Source organism: Chlorocebus sabaeus, chromosome 11 (genome assembly GCF_047675955.1).
Source record: "Chlorocebus sabaeus isolate Y175 chromosome 11, mChlSab1.0.hap1, whole genome shotgun sequence".
NCBI classification, from domain to species: Eukaryota; Metazoa; Chordata; class Mammalia; order Primates; family Cercopithecidae; genus Chlorocebus; species Chlorocebus sabaeus.
The window spans coordinates 97600134-97616456 of record NC_132914.1 but is presented as its reverse complement, the minus strand read 5'-3'; the positions used below and the strand labels follow the sequence as shown (position 1 = coordinate 97616456).

The 16323-nt window shown below is 39.8% G+C and overlaps 1 protein-coding gene across 1 annotated transcript; it reads left to right on the top strand.

Moving 5' to 3' along the window:
• The first annotated feature begins 39 nt into the window (after positions 1–39).
• Positions 40–12667, top strand: DEPDC4 (DEP domain containing 4). The gene is given in 11 exon segments (XM_037986134.2): positions 40–196; positions 3362–3665; positions 3667–3774; positions 4896–5041; positions 5534–5572; positions 8199–8379; positions 11030–11097; positions 11100–11249; positions 12210–12311; positions 12314–12351; positions 12442–12667. Coding segments are annotated over 11 exon segments (1503 nt in total). The 3' UTR covers positions 12652–12667.
• The last annotated feature ends 3656 nt before the right edge of the window (positions 12668–16323 follow it).

Genomic DNA, 16323 nt, shown 5'->3' with positions numbered 1-16323 from the left:
ACTTCTCTCCGCCCCCTGGTGTCAGTTGGGGGCGGGGCTATGGTGCCGGAGGAGAAACCAGCACGCGAGCTTATGGCGGTTCTTTTGACTCCGCGGTTCCGTAGACTTGGCAGTCAGAACGAGCTTCCGGGCCCAGGGCTGAACGGGCCAAGTTCCAGGAACCGTAGAGGTGGCTTCTGCCGGAAAAGGAGGACATGCAGCCCTGTATGTCCTAGCCAAAGGTGTAGTGAAGGTGGAGTGGGGAGCTGAGGGGAGCGGGCGGCTGGGACTCTGCTCCCGGTCCAGGGCCCCGCCCATTTCCTAGCCCGCCCCCTTCGTGGTCTCCCAGGCACTGGACTGGGGGACCCAGGACTGAGGCTTTTTAGGGGTTACTCTGGTGAAGTGCCCTTGGAGCATGCAGGAAAGCATTTTTTCCCAAACTTTAATATACATACGAATCCCTAGGATCTTGTGAAAATGCAGATTCTGATTGAGGAGTAGGGTCTGATAATCTGCGTTTCTAATACATGTCCAGATGGCACCAATGCTGCTGGTCCCTAGGCTACACTTAGAGCAACAAGGAGTTAAAGTACTAGAGGGCAAGTTCCTTGAGCTAGAGGAGTGATTTCTTTAATCTAGTCTACTTGTTTAATGAAGGTTAGAGAGGTAGATTGTCCATGGAAAACAGCTAGGCTCCACCGCTCTGTCTTCCGCCAACCCCTTCGAGTACCCTCCTGCCCAACTCCGCCCATCACTTTCTGGCCTCCCCTCCTCAGTCTCCGCTCTGCCCACAATGTCTGGGGATAAGATTTCTGGAGTGATTAGACGGGTGACTTCTGTTACAGAAGGAATTTGAGGGTAGTGGATTTTTGTCATTTTATCGTAAACATACGTGTAGTTGGGCATACCTTTTGCGGTTATACGTAGTCGGAGAAGAGAGCTTAAATTCTTGGATTCTACCCACTTCCCCCTGCAAATCTAGAAAAACATTCTAGATGTTCTAAGTTACTCCCTTATCATTCTTTAAATGTTTTAATTAAAATTTTACTGGGGTGGGGAAGAATGAAGAATGACTACGAACTATAGGTTTCTTTGTGGAATGATACAGTGGTCTGAAATTAGACAATAGTGATGGCTGTACAACTTTGTAAATGTACTAGAAAACACTGAATTGTACACTTTAAAAGGGTGAATTTTATGGCATGTGAACTATATCTCAGTAGTTTTTACTGTCTCCAGTTAATTAAAAAATGAATTTATATGTGCCCATTATAACAAGTCAGAAACATAGAATAAAAAATGATGTTAACTTGACTGGGCTCAAATGAAAAACATATATTAAAAAATGAACATCCTCTTTGATCAGCCACCATTACAATCCTTCTTCCCCAAGGTTACTCGTTTGAAGTTTATTCTTCCGGTTCTTTCTATTTATTTACATACATTTTTATGTAGGTTGGGAATTCATTTTTACCTAAGTAGGATGATAATATACAAGTTGTTCTGCTCAGCTCATTTTAAAAAAAATTTTGTTTTGGGTTTTTGTTTTTCCCTTCTAATGAGATCCTTGCACACTATAAACATAACTCTACTTCATTCTTTCTAATGGCTGGCTACTATTCTATAGTAAGGGTATATCATAATTTAACTATTTTTTTCAGGTAATAGACTGTTGTTGTTTTTTTTTTTTCCGTTGCCCAGGCTGAAGTGCAATGATGTGATCTCGGCTCACTGCAACCTCCACCTCCTGGGTTCAAGCAATTCTCCTGCCTCAGCTTCCCAGGTAGCTGGGATTACAGGCGCACGACACCATGCCCAGCTAAATTTTTTTGTGTTGTATTTTTAGTAGAGATAGGATTTCACCATGATGGCCAGCATAGTCTTGAACTCCTGACCTCCACCTGTCTCAGCCTCCCAAAGTGCTGGAATTACAGGCGTGAGCCACTGAGCCTGGCCAACTGTTTTTGTTTCTAATTGAGAAATTAGAAACAAATTTCTGTTGCCCAGACTGGAGTGCAGTGTGGAGGTCACAGCTCACTGCAGCCTTGACCTCCCCGGCTCAAGTGATCCTCCCACCTCAGCCTCCTGAGCAGCTGGGACTATAGGAGCATGCCACCATGCCCCACCAATTTTTTGTATTTTTTATAGCATCTCCCTGTGTTGCCCAAGCTGGTCTTGAAATCCTGAGCTCATGCGATCCTTCTGCTTCAGCCTCCCAAAGTGGTGGGATTACAGGCATGAGCCACCACTGAACCTGGCCAGTAATGGACATTTTTATTGTTTTTAGGTTTTCATTATTTCTGAGCAATTTTTTTTTTTATTTTTGCCCAGAGAAGTGGGATTTCTTTTATTTGGAGACTAAGGTCAGCATGTGATAAGGACTGTTTTTTTTTCATTGCCCAATATGTTCATGTAAGATAAGGCACATCTTTATCTAAACCCCTTAATTGGGAGCAACAGTGGAAGCACTTTCTAGAGCCCAGTATCTCTGCAATGTTTGGTAGTTTCATTTCATAATTTAGATAATCGGGTTATATTCAAGTATTCAACTCAAGTGGGTATGTGACCCTCTGTTTCGTTTTTCAGCAAACTTTTTTTTTTTTTGGAGACAGAGTCTTGCTCTGTCACCAAGGCTGGAGTGCAGTGGCACAATTTCAGCTCACCGCAACCTCCACCTCCTGGGTTCAAGAGATTCTCCTGCCTCAGCCTGCCGAGTAAGTGGGATTACAGGCGCACGCCACCACACTCAGCTAATTTTTGTATTTTTAGGAGAGGCGGAGTCTCACCATGTTGGCCAGGCTGGTCTCGAACTCCTGACCTCAGGTGATCTGCCTGCCTTGGCTTCCCAAAGTGCTGGGATTACAGGTATGAGCCACTGTGCCTGGCCTCAGCAAACTTTTTAAACAGCTGCTTTAAACAATTAAAAAAAATTGATTATTTAGTTCATTGCCTTGATCTCCCTAATGAAGAGCTTACCATTGTTCAAAAGGGCAAAAAGAAAAGGCAGAGTTTGGTGAAGCCACAACTCTGTAATAATCAATACTCAAATGTATTTGCATTACTTTTAAATGTGCCCTAAAATAACATTCTTGAAGATTAAGTATAGCTAGTAGTTAGCCATGTAATAAGGGTATATAAATTCAGGTAATAATATATTTCACATCAGTAAAGCAAGTTCCTAGGTTTGCTCTGTTTTTATTGGCAGACCCACATGGTGCAACTGAGTAAATATACTATAGTTTATGTAAGATGTGAAATGACACATAAGAAGGATGTTAGCAGCAGATATGCCTTCAACAGGCATAAGGTTGTCAAAACTGAAAAGTTTGCATATTTTTGTATAATCTAGATTTGTTAGAAATGTATATTTAATTTTTTTCAGGACGCTCTGGTCCTTTTCAAGCTACTCAGCTATGGGATGGTATTATTCACTCTCTTCAGGCCCAAGTGAAAATAAAAAGAAGGAGGCATCGTTTACGAACATACGAAGACTGTTTTACTGGTTCTGCTGCTGTCAATGTGGTCTTAAGTCGTCATATGCAAAATACATGCCTAAGTAGCAATGACATCTCTCGTCTTAAAGGAGTTCGTCTTTGCCAAGTTCTAATGAATCACAAAGTATTTGAACCAGTAGGAATGAAGAAGCTTTTCAAAAAAGAAAAGGAATTGGAATTTGAAGATTCCAACAAGTCTCTACACGTTTCTAGGCAATAAATCATCTTGCAATTGTTGCAAAAGACAAAAGGATGCTGAGAATGAGTTCAATGATGAAATAAAACCAAAAGAAACCTTGAAGTTAGTGTTACCTAAGATACTGTAATATATTTTATTTAGACCCTAGAAGAACTATCCTTATTGCGCTAAACTCGAATGTGTACTTTTTTTCAGAAGCCAATTAAAAAAAAATTCATGTAAAAATTAATACACTTACGCATCTCCTCTAAAACTGGAATGATGCAATAGACTAGAATTAGATAATAGTGATGGCTGCACAACTTTGTGAATGTACTGGAAAACATTGAGTTATACACTTTAAAAGGGTGACTTTTGGCCAGGCAGGGTGGCCCACGCTGAGGCGAGATGGACAGGAGTTCGAAACCAGCCTGGCCAATTTTTGCATTTTTAGTAGAAAATTTCTACTAAAAATTTCTACTAAAAATGCAAAGTAGAAAATTTCTACTAAAAATGCAAAAATTAGCGGGGTGTGGTGGCAGGTGCCTGTAATGCTAGCTATTCAAGTGGCTGAGTGAGGCACAAGAATCGCTTGAGCTAGGGAGGTGGAGGTTGCAGTTAGCCAAGATTGTGCCACTGTACTCCAGCCAGGGCAACACAGTGAGAATCTGTCTCAAAAAAAAAGTGAATTGTATAGTATGTAAATTATATCTTGGTAGTTTTTACTGTTCCCAATATAGCAGCATCTGTTGCTGTAACCAAAAATATATGTTATTTCTTTTCCTTTACAACATTTTGTTTTCCTTAGAGCAAATACATTTTTGTTTTCTGTTTTGCTTAGTTGTTTGAAGACATTATCACATACATTTTTCAGAATTTATACCAGGAAAAACTATGTCTTCTAAGGAATGGATATGCTTTCTAATTTTGAAAAATGACTTAGCCAATGTATTAAAAGCCAAGGTTTTCTGGAAACTCAGATCAAAAACTTTCTCTTCCATCATAACAACTATGTTAACCTTAGAATTAGCATATATGCTTTTCTTCTTGATTTAGAATTCTAATTTGTCCTCTTTTGGTGATAGTCTATTAAATGAATTATTTTCATATTTTATTATAAGCTGCCTGAAATCCTTTTTGGAAATAGAGAATGTATGAATAAATTTTAATACATTAATTTAAATGTATATTTGAAATTTTGGTTCTGTGTATAATGAAAAGAGCCACATATTATTTTTTAACAGACCAGAATATGAAATGATTTCAAATCCTCTAGCACAAGAGATTGGTGAGGAAAGAATTGAGGAACTTATTCATACAATAAATGGGAATCCAGCTTTATGTCCAAATATCACAGTTCAGAAACCTTTTCTCCGGCTTTCAAAAGAAGGTAATTTGTTTTCATTATTGTTTTCAGAACTTGGTAAGGAAGAACTAACTTCTTTTTAACAGGTTCTTATGAGCAGTTTCAAGGTCACAGCAAAATAGAGCAGAAAGTACAGTTCCCACATACCCCTTGCTTCCACTCACACACAACCTTCCCCATTATCAACATCCTGCACCGAAGTGGTGCTTTCGTTATAATCAATGAATCTACATTGATACATCATTATCACCCAAAGCCCATAGTTTACATTAAGGCTCAGTCTTGGTATTGTACATTCTATGGGTTTGTATAAATTTTTGATGACATATATCTGTCATTATAGTATCATACAGAATAGTGTCACTGCCCTAAAAATTCTCTGTGCTTCATCTACTCATTCCTCCCTTCTCTCTAACCTTAGGCGATCGCTAATACTTTTACTGTTTCCAAGAACTGACGTTTTAAATGTGATTTAAGTAGTGTATTAGTGTGTTGACTCCCTCCTCTTCCCTGTAGGAGTTTTCTTCTACAGAGCAATTACATCAGGTAAGACAGGTGAGGCAATATACATATAGTAACACTTAATTCATTTTTTACAATGACCATGACCAGATTAACTGGAGGTGCTATAGTCTGTACTATGAGAGAAAACATACGGACTCACCACAGTCCTTAGTATTTGTACTGCAAGACCATCTTCTTATGAGTGTATCCTTTGTCCATTGTATAAATTCCTCCCAAACATCTTCCTACTCTTTCCCTTTCTCAGAACAAACTAGCTAGACTACCTATTGCACCCCTCCCCTTTACTATTTACTTCATCTACTAGTGTTTCTCTCCTTAAAATGCCACTAATGGCAGAAAAAAGAGCACCGTAGCCAGGGCAGTTAGGAGAGATATATACAAAATTCATTAATGGCCCTTTACTCCATTTGGTCAAACCATGACCAGAAGCAAGACTAGTCATGACTTGCATGCTAGAGGAGTATGATTTATCAACAATAGTTAACATTGGCATGATAAAGGAAATACAGGGTGCCCAAAGAAAGGGTGTGGAATTAAGAAGAGGAACTAAAAGATAACTCTCTCTCTCTTTTTTTTTTTTTTTTTTTGAGACGGAGTCTCGCTCAACATTGCCCAGGCTGGAGTGCAGTGGTGTGATCTTGGCTCACTCCAACCTCCAAGTGATTCTCCTGCCTCAACCTCCAGAGTAGCTGGGACTATAGGTGCCCACCACCACACCCGGCTAATTTTTGTATTTTTAGTAGACACGGGGTTTCACCATGTTGGCCAGGCTGGTCTTGAACTCCTGACCTCAAGTGATCCACCTGCCTCAGCCTCCCAAAGTGCTGGTATTACAGGCGTGAGCCACCTCGGCTGGCCATTGAGACACAGTTTCACTCTTTCGCCCAGGCAGTAATTTGTATATATTTTTCTCTCTTATTGTTCATATTTTGGGGATTTTTTTGTTTTACCTACTAGGAAGTATCTTCAAATGTATCCTCCAGTTTTCTTACTGATACCTAAAAGCACTTTTCATTTTTTTCTTCTTTTTTTACTTTTTCCTGAAAGCACTTTTAACTTCTCAGAATTTCCTTTCTTGTGGCATCCTATTTTTGTTTTATGGTTGCTTGTTTTGTTTACCTTTATATCCCTGGCACTTAGAACAGGAGTTTGAGACTGCAGTGAGCTATGATCATATTATGGCACTCCAGCCTGGATGACAGAGCAAGACCCTATCTATCTATCTATCTATCTATCTATCTATCTATCTATCTATCTATACATTTTAGAATTTCACATGAAATCTCCCATTTTTATACATTAATTTTCTTCAAAGTACTTTATAACCAAGCAAATCGTGGCTGTGGGCCAAATTTAGTCCACAGGCCACTGGCCTGGGAGCTCTGCAGGAAACTTACTATAACATTGCTTTTGTAATTTTGTTAGATTAAAGGAAAACCAGGCTGGTCCAAGTGCAATGGTATTTACAACTAATTGATTACAACCAGTTACAGATTTCTTTGTTCCTTCTCCACTTCCACTGCTTCACTTGACTAGCCTTAAAAAATAAAAGATAGGTCGGGCACAGTGGCTCACGCCTGTAATCTCAGCACTTTGGGAGGCCAAGGCAGGCAGATCACCTGAGGTCGGGAGTTTAAGACCAGCCTGACCAACATGGAGAAACCCTGTCTTTACTAAAAACATAAAATTAGCCATGCGTGGTGGTGCATGCCTGTAATCCCAGCTCCTCAGTAGGCTGAGGCAGGAGAAATCACCTGAACCCAGGAGGCGGAGGCTGTGGTGTGCCATTGCACTCCAGCCTGAGCAATAAGAGCAAAACTCCATCTCAAAAATAAATAAATAAATAAAAACAGGCCGGGTGCGGTGGCTCACACCTGTAATCCCAGCGCTTTGGGAGGCCAAGGCAGGTGGATCACTTGAGGTCAGAAGTTTGAGACCAGCCTGGCCAACATGGTGAAACCCCATCTCTACTAAAAATACAAAAATTAGTCTGGTGTGGTGGTGCACACCTGTAGTCCCAGCTACTCTGGAGGCTGAGGCAGGAGAATCGCTTCGGCAGGGGAGGTAGAGGTTGCAGTGAGCCGAGACTGCACCACTGCATTCCAACCTGGGCAGAGTGACACTCTGTCTCAAAAAATAAGTAAATAAATAAAAATAAAATAAAAATAAAGGAAAAACAAAGTATTAATTATGATGATGGTTAGGGTGATGAAAAACTTAACAGGAACTTAATAGGAATGACTGGAAATCTAAGATAAAATTGGCCTAATACTGTATTTTAGTTTAAAAACAACGAACTACAATTATCTGTGTTACTATAAATAGAAAGATAAATAGTAATCTTATATTCTTTCAGATGTATAATATAAGTTATAAGCATGACTAGTAGTTTTTTATATTTGGAATATGTCTTTATGATCAGCATAACAAAAAATTAATATGTCTCATAACTCTGATGTTTAAGATCAATCTTGAAAAATTGTAATATAACAAGTGTAAATTATCTAATCATTAAATTAACCCATTATATTACTACTGAACTAGTTTTGCTTTTGTATTATTTAGAAATAGAATTATTTTATAATATTGGTTGAATGTGTATGTTTTATTTGCCAATCTTGATCATTGCATTACTTTCCCTTTCAAGTTATACAAGATGTTTGGAAAGAACAAACATTATTACGTCTTCTTTGATCGATTCACCTTCCATTCTTGGACAATATTTTGGAGCCTCCAGTTAAAACACAAAATCTTCTATTAAACAAAGAGGAAGATCTTGTTACCGCTAATACATGCCTAGACAGAGAACTTATTCCAAGTTTATGTCTACTGAATAAGTGACCGTTTTTATTGTCAAATAATTTATAAACAGTTTTTTTTCACATATTTGCCCTTGCTATTTTAAAATGTGAGAAAATATTCATGTTATAAGCTGATACCATCTCTCTTTTATAAATTATCATTATGAATCCCCATTTGATCTAACAAAGCCATCGGTCATGACCTACAAGATCACTGGAAATCAGAGTGGTTTGGTTCATATGAATTCATTTATATGTCAGTCGTCTTCTCTCTGCACCATCCAAAATTCTGTCATTTCCATTTTATTATCCTAAATAATATAGCCATCCCAGTTTCTACCAGCTTATTTATCCCTGCCCTAGAAGAATCCATAGTCTAGAAGGGGAGACATACATGAGAGAAAAAATTATAATCTGATGAGATAAGCCCTATCATAACATCAGCCTAATTTGTAGATAAGAGATTAAAGGAACCCTGAATGAGCCTCCTTTCCCGTTTACTCCCAACTCCAAGCTATTTCTCACTTCTGAATAAAGCAGCTGATGGAAACTATAGGCATTAGACCTTGAGTACTATTGGGATTCCAGCAGGGAGAACTGATATAGTGCTTCCTCCTATGTGAGCCAAACAAGAAAAGAAGATTAGACACCAAAGCTGAGGACCAGAAAACGTCGTATCTTGTGAAGAGATTAGTGATCAGAGACCTCTGGACCCTCTTAGTCAACTGTGGTCCTGTTTGTACATGGCAGATTTCTCCTATTCGCAATAGGCCAAGAAAGACCCAAACGGCCGGGCGCGGTGGCTCAAACCTGTAATCCCAGCACTTTGGGAGGCCGAGACGGGCAGATCACGAGGTCAGGAGATCGAGACCATCCTTGCTAACACAGTGAAACCCCGTCTCTACTAAAAAAAAAATACAAAAAACTAGCTGGGCGAGGTGGCGGGCGCCTGTAGTCCTAGCTACTCGGGAGGCTGAGGCAGGAGAATGGCGTAAACCCGGGAGGCGGAGCTTGCAGTGAGCTGAGATGGGGCCACTGCACTCCAGCCCGGGCGACAGAGCGAGACTCCGTCTCAAAAAAAAAAAAAAAAAAAAAAAAGAAAGACCCAAACAAAGGGCTGAGTCTTCCTGCCCTTGAGTCAGGGGTAGTATAGGGACACCAGAAAAGAAACAGGATTTCTGCAGGTGCCTCTTCAGGGAACCCACAGGAGCCAGTCTGCCTTAAAAAGCTTCCAGGCAGAAGGGGCAGGTTATCTGTAAGAGAAAAGCAATCAAACTTTCATTAGTCTTTTCATCTGCAATACTAGGATCTAGAAGACAATCACACATATTAGGCAAGATGTACTATTCATCTGTCAGGAGAAAAAAAAGAGAAAGAAGGAAAGAAGGGCCAAAGGGCCTGTAATCCCAGCAACTTGGGAGGCTAAGGTGAGAAGATTGCTTGAAGCCAGGAATTCAAGGAAGACAACATAGCGAGACCCTGTCTCTCTAAAAAAAAAAAAAAAAAAAAAAAAAAAAAAAAAAAAAAATTTTAATTAGCTAGGCATGACAGCACATGTCTGTAGTCTCAGCTGCCCAAGAAGCTGAGGTGAAAGGATCACATGAGCCCAGGAGTTGGAAGTTAGAGCGAGCTATGACTATGTCACTGCACTCTAGCTGGGTGACATGGCGGGACCCTGTGTCATATTTAAAAAAGAAGAAAGAGAGGGAAGGAGGGAGGGAGAAAGAAAGGAACAAAAGGAGAGAGGGAGGGAGGGAGGAAGGAAAGAAAGATATTTGAGGATTATAAAGAATTCCGGCCAGGCACAATTGACCACACCTATAATCCTAGCACTTTGGAAGCCCAAGGCAGATGGATCACTTGAGTCCAGAAGTTTGAGACCAGCCTGAGCAACCACAGCAAAACCCCATCTCTATAAAAAATACAAAAATTAGTCGGGCGTGATGGTGCACGCCTATAGTCCCAGCTACTCGGGAGGCTGAAGTGAGAGGATTGCTTGAGCCCAGGAGGTAGAGGTTGCAGTGAGCCGAGATCATGCCACTGTACTCCAGCCTTGGCAACAGAGTAAGACCCTGCACCAAAAAAAAAAAAAAAAAAAAAAAAAAAAGTCAAAAAAAAGGGACATACCCTTAAGGGAAATTACAATAAATACTAACCTATCTTGACAAAACCTGGGGATTGGGAGGGCAGCAGATATGGAAAAGGGAGAAATAAAGGCCTTCTAAAGGAGTCACTGGAGGGCAGGGGTGACAGGACCCTAAATTTCTTATCTTACTGTGGAAACAATGTATGGTGGGGTAAACAGTACATCTAGGTTGGGGAAATATTTGGTATCTTATTTTCAAATAATAATAGAACCATATGCATCTCATCGGAGCAGGAAAAGGGAGGGTAACTGCTAACAAAATTAGAAATAATAATAAAGCGTTCATTAAAAATTATTTTAACTTCTTGAAAATAAAGGTCCGTAAAGGTGTGGTGGTATTCAGTAAGGAATACAGCCATTCCCTCTCATACAGTCCTTCACTCATCCAGCGAAATGTATTGAAATGCTTCTCCCAAAAAATAATTTCTTTAGATTTATCTAGCTTTAATAAGCTAGTTTTTATCATGTTTTATCAAATAGTGCTCTAGTTAAATGGAAATGTTAACCGTTGCTTTATTTTGGTTTGCATTTTCCCTCTAGGATCAATAACTAGCTTAATGCAGCAATTGAATGCTTGGAGTATTTCCCTGACCAGTTAGTAGTTATAGTTAGCAGTTACTGCAAAACAGAAATGAAGAGACAAGATTGAACAGTCAGAAGATACTCTTTGATGTCATAGCAAAATACTATGCTCAAGAGAGAGATTGCCTATTAACTGATGAGTATTTTGATATTCATTCAGGAATTATTGAACTTTTAGGTAAGACAGGATGTTTATACTTTAATTTTTAGTGTAATAAAATATTTTAAAATATACAAGTTGAAATAGAAAATTGTGTATACTCTATGAGTATTACATTTTAATATTTTTCTTCTCTGATGTCAAGGTACTTCAGGAAGTCTTGTTTTACTTCACTACTATTGCCTACCTTGTAAATTCTATTATCAAATGTAACTAATATAGTATAGTGCATAAATCTAAGGAATACATCACAGAGCATCGCAGGGACATTCTAAGAAACATGATATAGCCGGGCGTGGTGACTCACACCTGTAATCTCAGCATTTTGGGAGGCCGAGGCAGGGTGAGTCACCTGAGGTCAGGAGTTCGAGATCAGCCTGGCCAACATGGTGAAACCCCGTCTCTACTAAAAATACCAAAAATTAGCCAGGTGTAGTGGCGGGTGCCTGTAGTCGCAGCTACTCTGGAGGCTAAGGCAGGAGAATGGCATGAACCCGGGAGGCAAAGCTTGTCGTGAGCCGAGATCGTGCCACTGCACTCCAGCCTGGGTGACAGAGCGAGACTCCGTCTCAAAAAAAAAAAAAAAAAAAAGAAAGAAAAAAGCATATGATATAGTATAAGGATTTAAGAACTGAGGTACCTAGAAATACTAACTTCTGAGTTATTAATTTGATAAACTTTCAGCAAAATAAAAAGTGAATGACATGTCATTTTTTAGCTATGTAAGTGGCCATAAAATTTCATGTTAAAAACAAAATAATGTTCGATAATGCTGGATATAGCTACATCGCATATTACATAGAATTATATAGATAATTTCCTGTGTTTGAAATATTCCGTAATAAAAAGTTTTAATTGTAGAAAAGAACCTGCAAACCAATACAACATTGTAGCATTTTAATTGACTACTAAATAAATACATACTATACTCTCCATTTTTCATCTTATGCTTTGTTTTCTTTGTAACCCATATAACAGAAAATGAGAAAAGGGCAGAAGCACTTGAAGCAATACAACTATATCTAAGATTGCTGTTGCCGAACATTAGAGAAGAATTACGATGGTTACTTACTTTCATGGCGTGGCGTCAGAGCCCAATGCCTACAAGTTGCAAAAACAGGTGAAAAATTTTGCAATAAGTTTTACCATTTTTTTGCTATTTTTTTCCTTTAAAAACCATTTATGCTAATGTTAATGTTTCTGTTTACAGTATGATAATAAAACAGTGGTCCTGAAAACTCTTGCCAAATCAGTTTTGCAGACCAAATCATTATTAAAAGTGTGGGCAGAACAACTGGTCTGGTTTCTACTGGAGTACCACTCTGAGCTCTTCAAGGTATCTCTGGCATTTTGCCTGGGCACTTTTATTACTAAGCTACTTGTGTCAAGCAAAAAAGAAAATCATTCACTTAGTAAATAATTTACTAAGTACCTATAATGTGCAAAGTTTAAAGAAATGCTGACTCCCCACACCCATAAAAGAGAAGGAAGGAGACTTAAAACCATTTTGTTGGCTGGGCACAGTGGCTCTTACTTGTAATCTCAGCACTTTGGGAGGCCAAGGCAGGTGGATCACTAGAGCCTAGGAGTTCGAGACCAGCCTGGGCAACATAGCAAAACCCCATCTATACAGAAAAATAACAGACCGAGCACAGTGGCTCATGCCTGTAATCCCAGCATTTTGGGAGGCCCAGGTGGGTGGATCACCTGAGGTCAGGAGTTCGAGACCACCCTGGGCAACGTGGCAGAACCCCATCTCTATTAAAAATACAAAAATTAGCCAGGTGTGGTGGCCCATGCTTGTAATCCCAGCTACTCAGGAGACTGAAGCAGGAGAATCGCTTGAACCTGGGAGGCAGAGGTTGCAGTAAGCCAAGACTGCGTCACTGCACTCCAGCCTGGGCAACAGAACAAGACTCTGTCTCAAAAAAAAAAAAAAAAAAAAAAAAGCAAGTCGTGGTGGCACACACCTGTGGTCCCAGCTACTAGGGAGGCTGAGGTGGAGGGTCAGTTGAGCCCGTGAGGTTGACGCTGCAGTGATCCGTAATCACGCCATTGCACTCCAGCGTGGGTGACAGAGTGAGACTCTGTCTCAAAACAAAACAAAACACTTAGGAGTAGCAGCAGCATTAGTAAAACATGGTCTTAATATATTTTGAAGCATTTTTGAAAGATATTTTTTGTAGCCTCACTATTATATTTTAGTACCAGATAATAGTATGAATACCTTTAATGGTGTTATTTCTCCAAAGCCTCTATAAAGAATTCTCTTTCTTCTGTTTCCTTGCTTAAAAATGTGTTTAACTGGGCACAGTGATACATGCCTTTAACCCCAGCTACTCTGGAGGCTGGGGTGGGATGACTTGAGCCCAGGAGTTTTCAACTAGCCTGGGCAACATTGCAAGACCCCATTTTATTTTTAAAAAATTTTTTGTCTCATGTCATAATGCAACATACTGATCCGAATTTTGTAACAGTTCTGTGACCTTAACTGAACTTTTTTTCCCCTTATTTACAAGAAAAAGGTGGCACTAAGTATATACAATAGAGGCAGTCTCCATTAACATTAAACATTTAAAAATGTTTCATTCCCCTGAATTTTGAATGAAACATATTTTTAAAGGTCATTTGTAAGTCAATTGTTAGGTACTCTACACCTAGTTTTTCATCCAAATAAATAAATAACAGATGGTAGTAAGGGCCCAGGTTATGTAAATGTTTAATACTACAGTCACTAAAGTAAAATTCTCATATGTAGTTTTTCTCATATGTAGTTTACCTGCCAAAATGGGTCCCAGATTTCAACTAGCAATTTAGAAAGAACACTTCCTCTCCTCTCTCCTCTTCTGTACTACTCAGCCTCTCTCTGCTTTCTTCTTTCTCACTCTACCCCCTCCTCTGCATAAATGAATCTGCCTCTTTCCTACATGTGGTACAGATATTAGGAAGGATTTTTTTCATCTTTCTACCTCCCCCTTTATGTTCAAACTAGCAGTGTCATAAGGAAACATACTAGTTCAGGTCAGGTGCAGTGGCTCATGCCTGTAATCCCAGCATTTTGGGAGGCCAAGGTGGGTAGATCACTGGAAGTCAGGAGTTCGAGACCAGCCTGGCCAACATGGTGAAACCCAGTCTCTACTAAAAATACAAAAAAATTAGCCAGGCGTAGCAGCAGGCACCTGTAATCCCAGCTACTTGGGAGGCAGAGGCAGGAGAATCGCTTGAACCCGGGAGGCGGAGGCTGCAGAGAGCCAAGATCGTGCCGCTACACTCCAGCCTGAGCGACAGCACGAGACTCCATCTAAAAAAACAGAAACATACTGGTTCAAGTTTTGTACCAGGCCACAAATGGAGAAAAGCAACTTGACATGGGCTGGAGGAAGTGGGGGTATGAGAATCAGGAAGTGGGGAGAAGGGCCCTGATGGTTGGTTTCTAGAGATTAGAGGCTGATGTATTTCAGGGAGGCTGAGGTGGGGATATTTATGATAGGGGCTCTGGAACGTGCCACGCTTGTTCCTGTTACAGAGCTTTCCCTGTTCTGTTTACCTTTGACCGCTGCTTTCACTCTAGCCTCTTTCTCTACTTTGTTTTCATAGTGGCACTTACCACTACCTGAAATTATATGTATTATGTATTTGCCTATTTTGTTGTTGTTGTTGTTGTTAAATTGTCTTTCCTATGAGAATGTAACTTCCCATAAATTCGGGAACTTGATCTATTCATTCATCACCTGTAACAGTACCTGGTACATAACAATCACTCACTCAATTTTTATTGAATGACAGAATGAATTAATGGGGACAGCTTCATGGCTGGAAAGTGACAGGACGAGTGGAAGCTAATGAAAAGGTAGCCTGTGAGCCAGGATGAAGGAGCTATCTAGACCTGAGCTTTGGGATTGTAGGGCTAGGGCATGCCCTCTGTAACAGTATTAGTCAATGGATTATTTCTCCAGATATGTGTAGTAGTCTGGGATTACCTTTGCTATAACCAAATTAGAAAAGAAATAGATACCTATTTTGTTTGGGGATTTTTTTTGTTGTTATTAGAGACAGGATCTCGCTGTGTTGCCCAGACGAGTCTTGAACTTCTGGACTCAAGTGATCCTCCCACTTCAGCCTCCCAAAGTACTGGGATTACAGGTGTGAGCCACCATGGCTGGCCTATTTGCCTATTTTAAGATAAAAATTTTAATGTATTTTAGAGCTACTATTTACATATGTACTGTGTAATGTTATTTAAATAAATGCTGTAATTAAAGTACAAATAATTTTTATTGTTATAGAAGAACATTTCACTAATGATGGGTTAACCTAATTTTATTTTATTTTATTTTTATTATTATTATTTTTTTTTGAGACGGAGTCTCACGCTGTCGCCCAGGCTGGAGTGCAGTGGCCGGATCTCAGCTCACTGCAAGCTCCGCCTCCCGGGTTTGTGCCATTCTCCTGCCTCAGCCTCCCGAGTAGCTGGGACTACAGGCGCCCGCCACCTTGCCCGGCTAATTTTTTGTATTTTTTAGTGGAGACGGGGTTTCACTGTGTTAGCCAGGATGGTGTCGATCTCCTGACCTCGTGATCCGCCCGTCTCGGCCTCCCAAAGTGCTGGGATTACAGGCTTGAGCCACCGCGCCCGGCGTAACCTAATTTTAAATATAATACATACATGAAAGCAGAAAATAAGATTTTAAGAGTGCTAAAAAAATTTCAAGAATTTATAATTCAGAGGCCTTCTACCACCCACCCTTTCCACTCATCTACGATCCTCTCCCTCTACTCATTGGTCAAAAATATGGAGATGTTTTTCTTTCTATGTTGAAATGCTGGCTAGAAAAAATTATATTAAATATTTGAAAATACCTGTTTTGTGTAGACACCAGTTACTTTTATTGGATCTGGTTAGTAAGAAACTTAAGAAGCTTCTACATGGAGAAGATGCACATGCCATATCAGGTATGGATTCCAGCTTGTTCCTCCTTTATCGTTAAGTGACTGTTGTGGCCAAATGAGTTGGGAAGGCATCAAAGATGAGTATGTAATAAATGTATGTAAAATGTTGTAAAAAGTGGTTATAGTAAGGTTATTTTTTAGT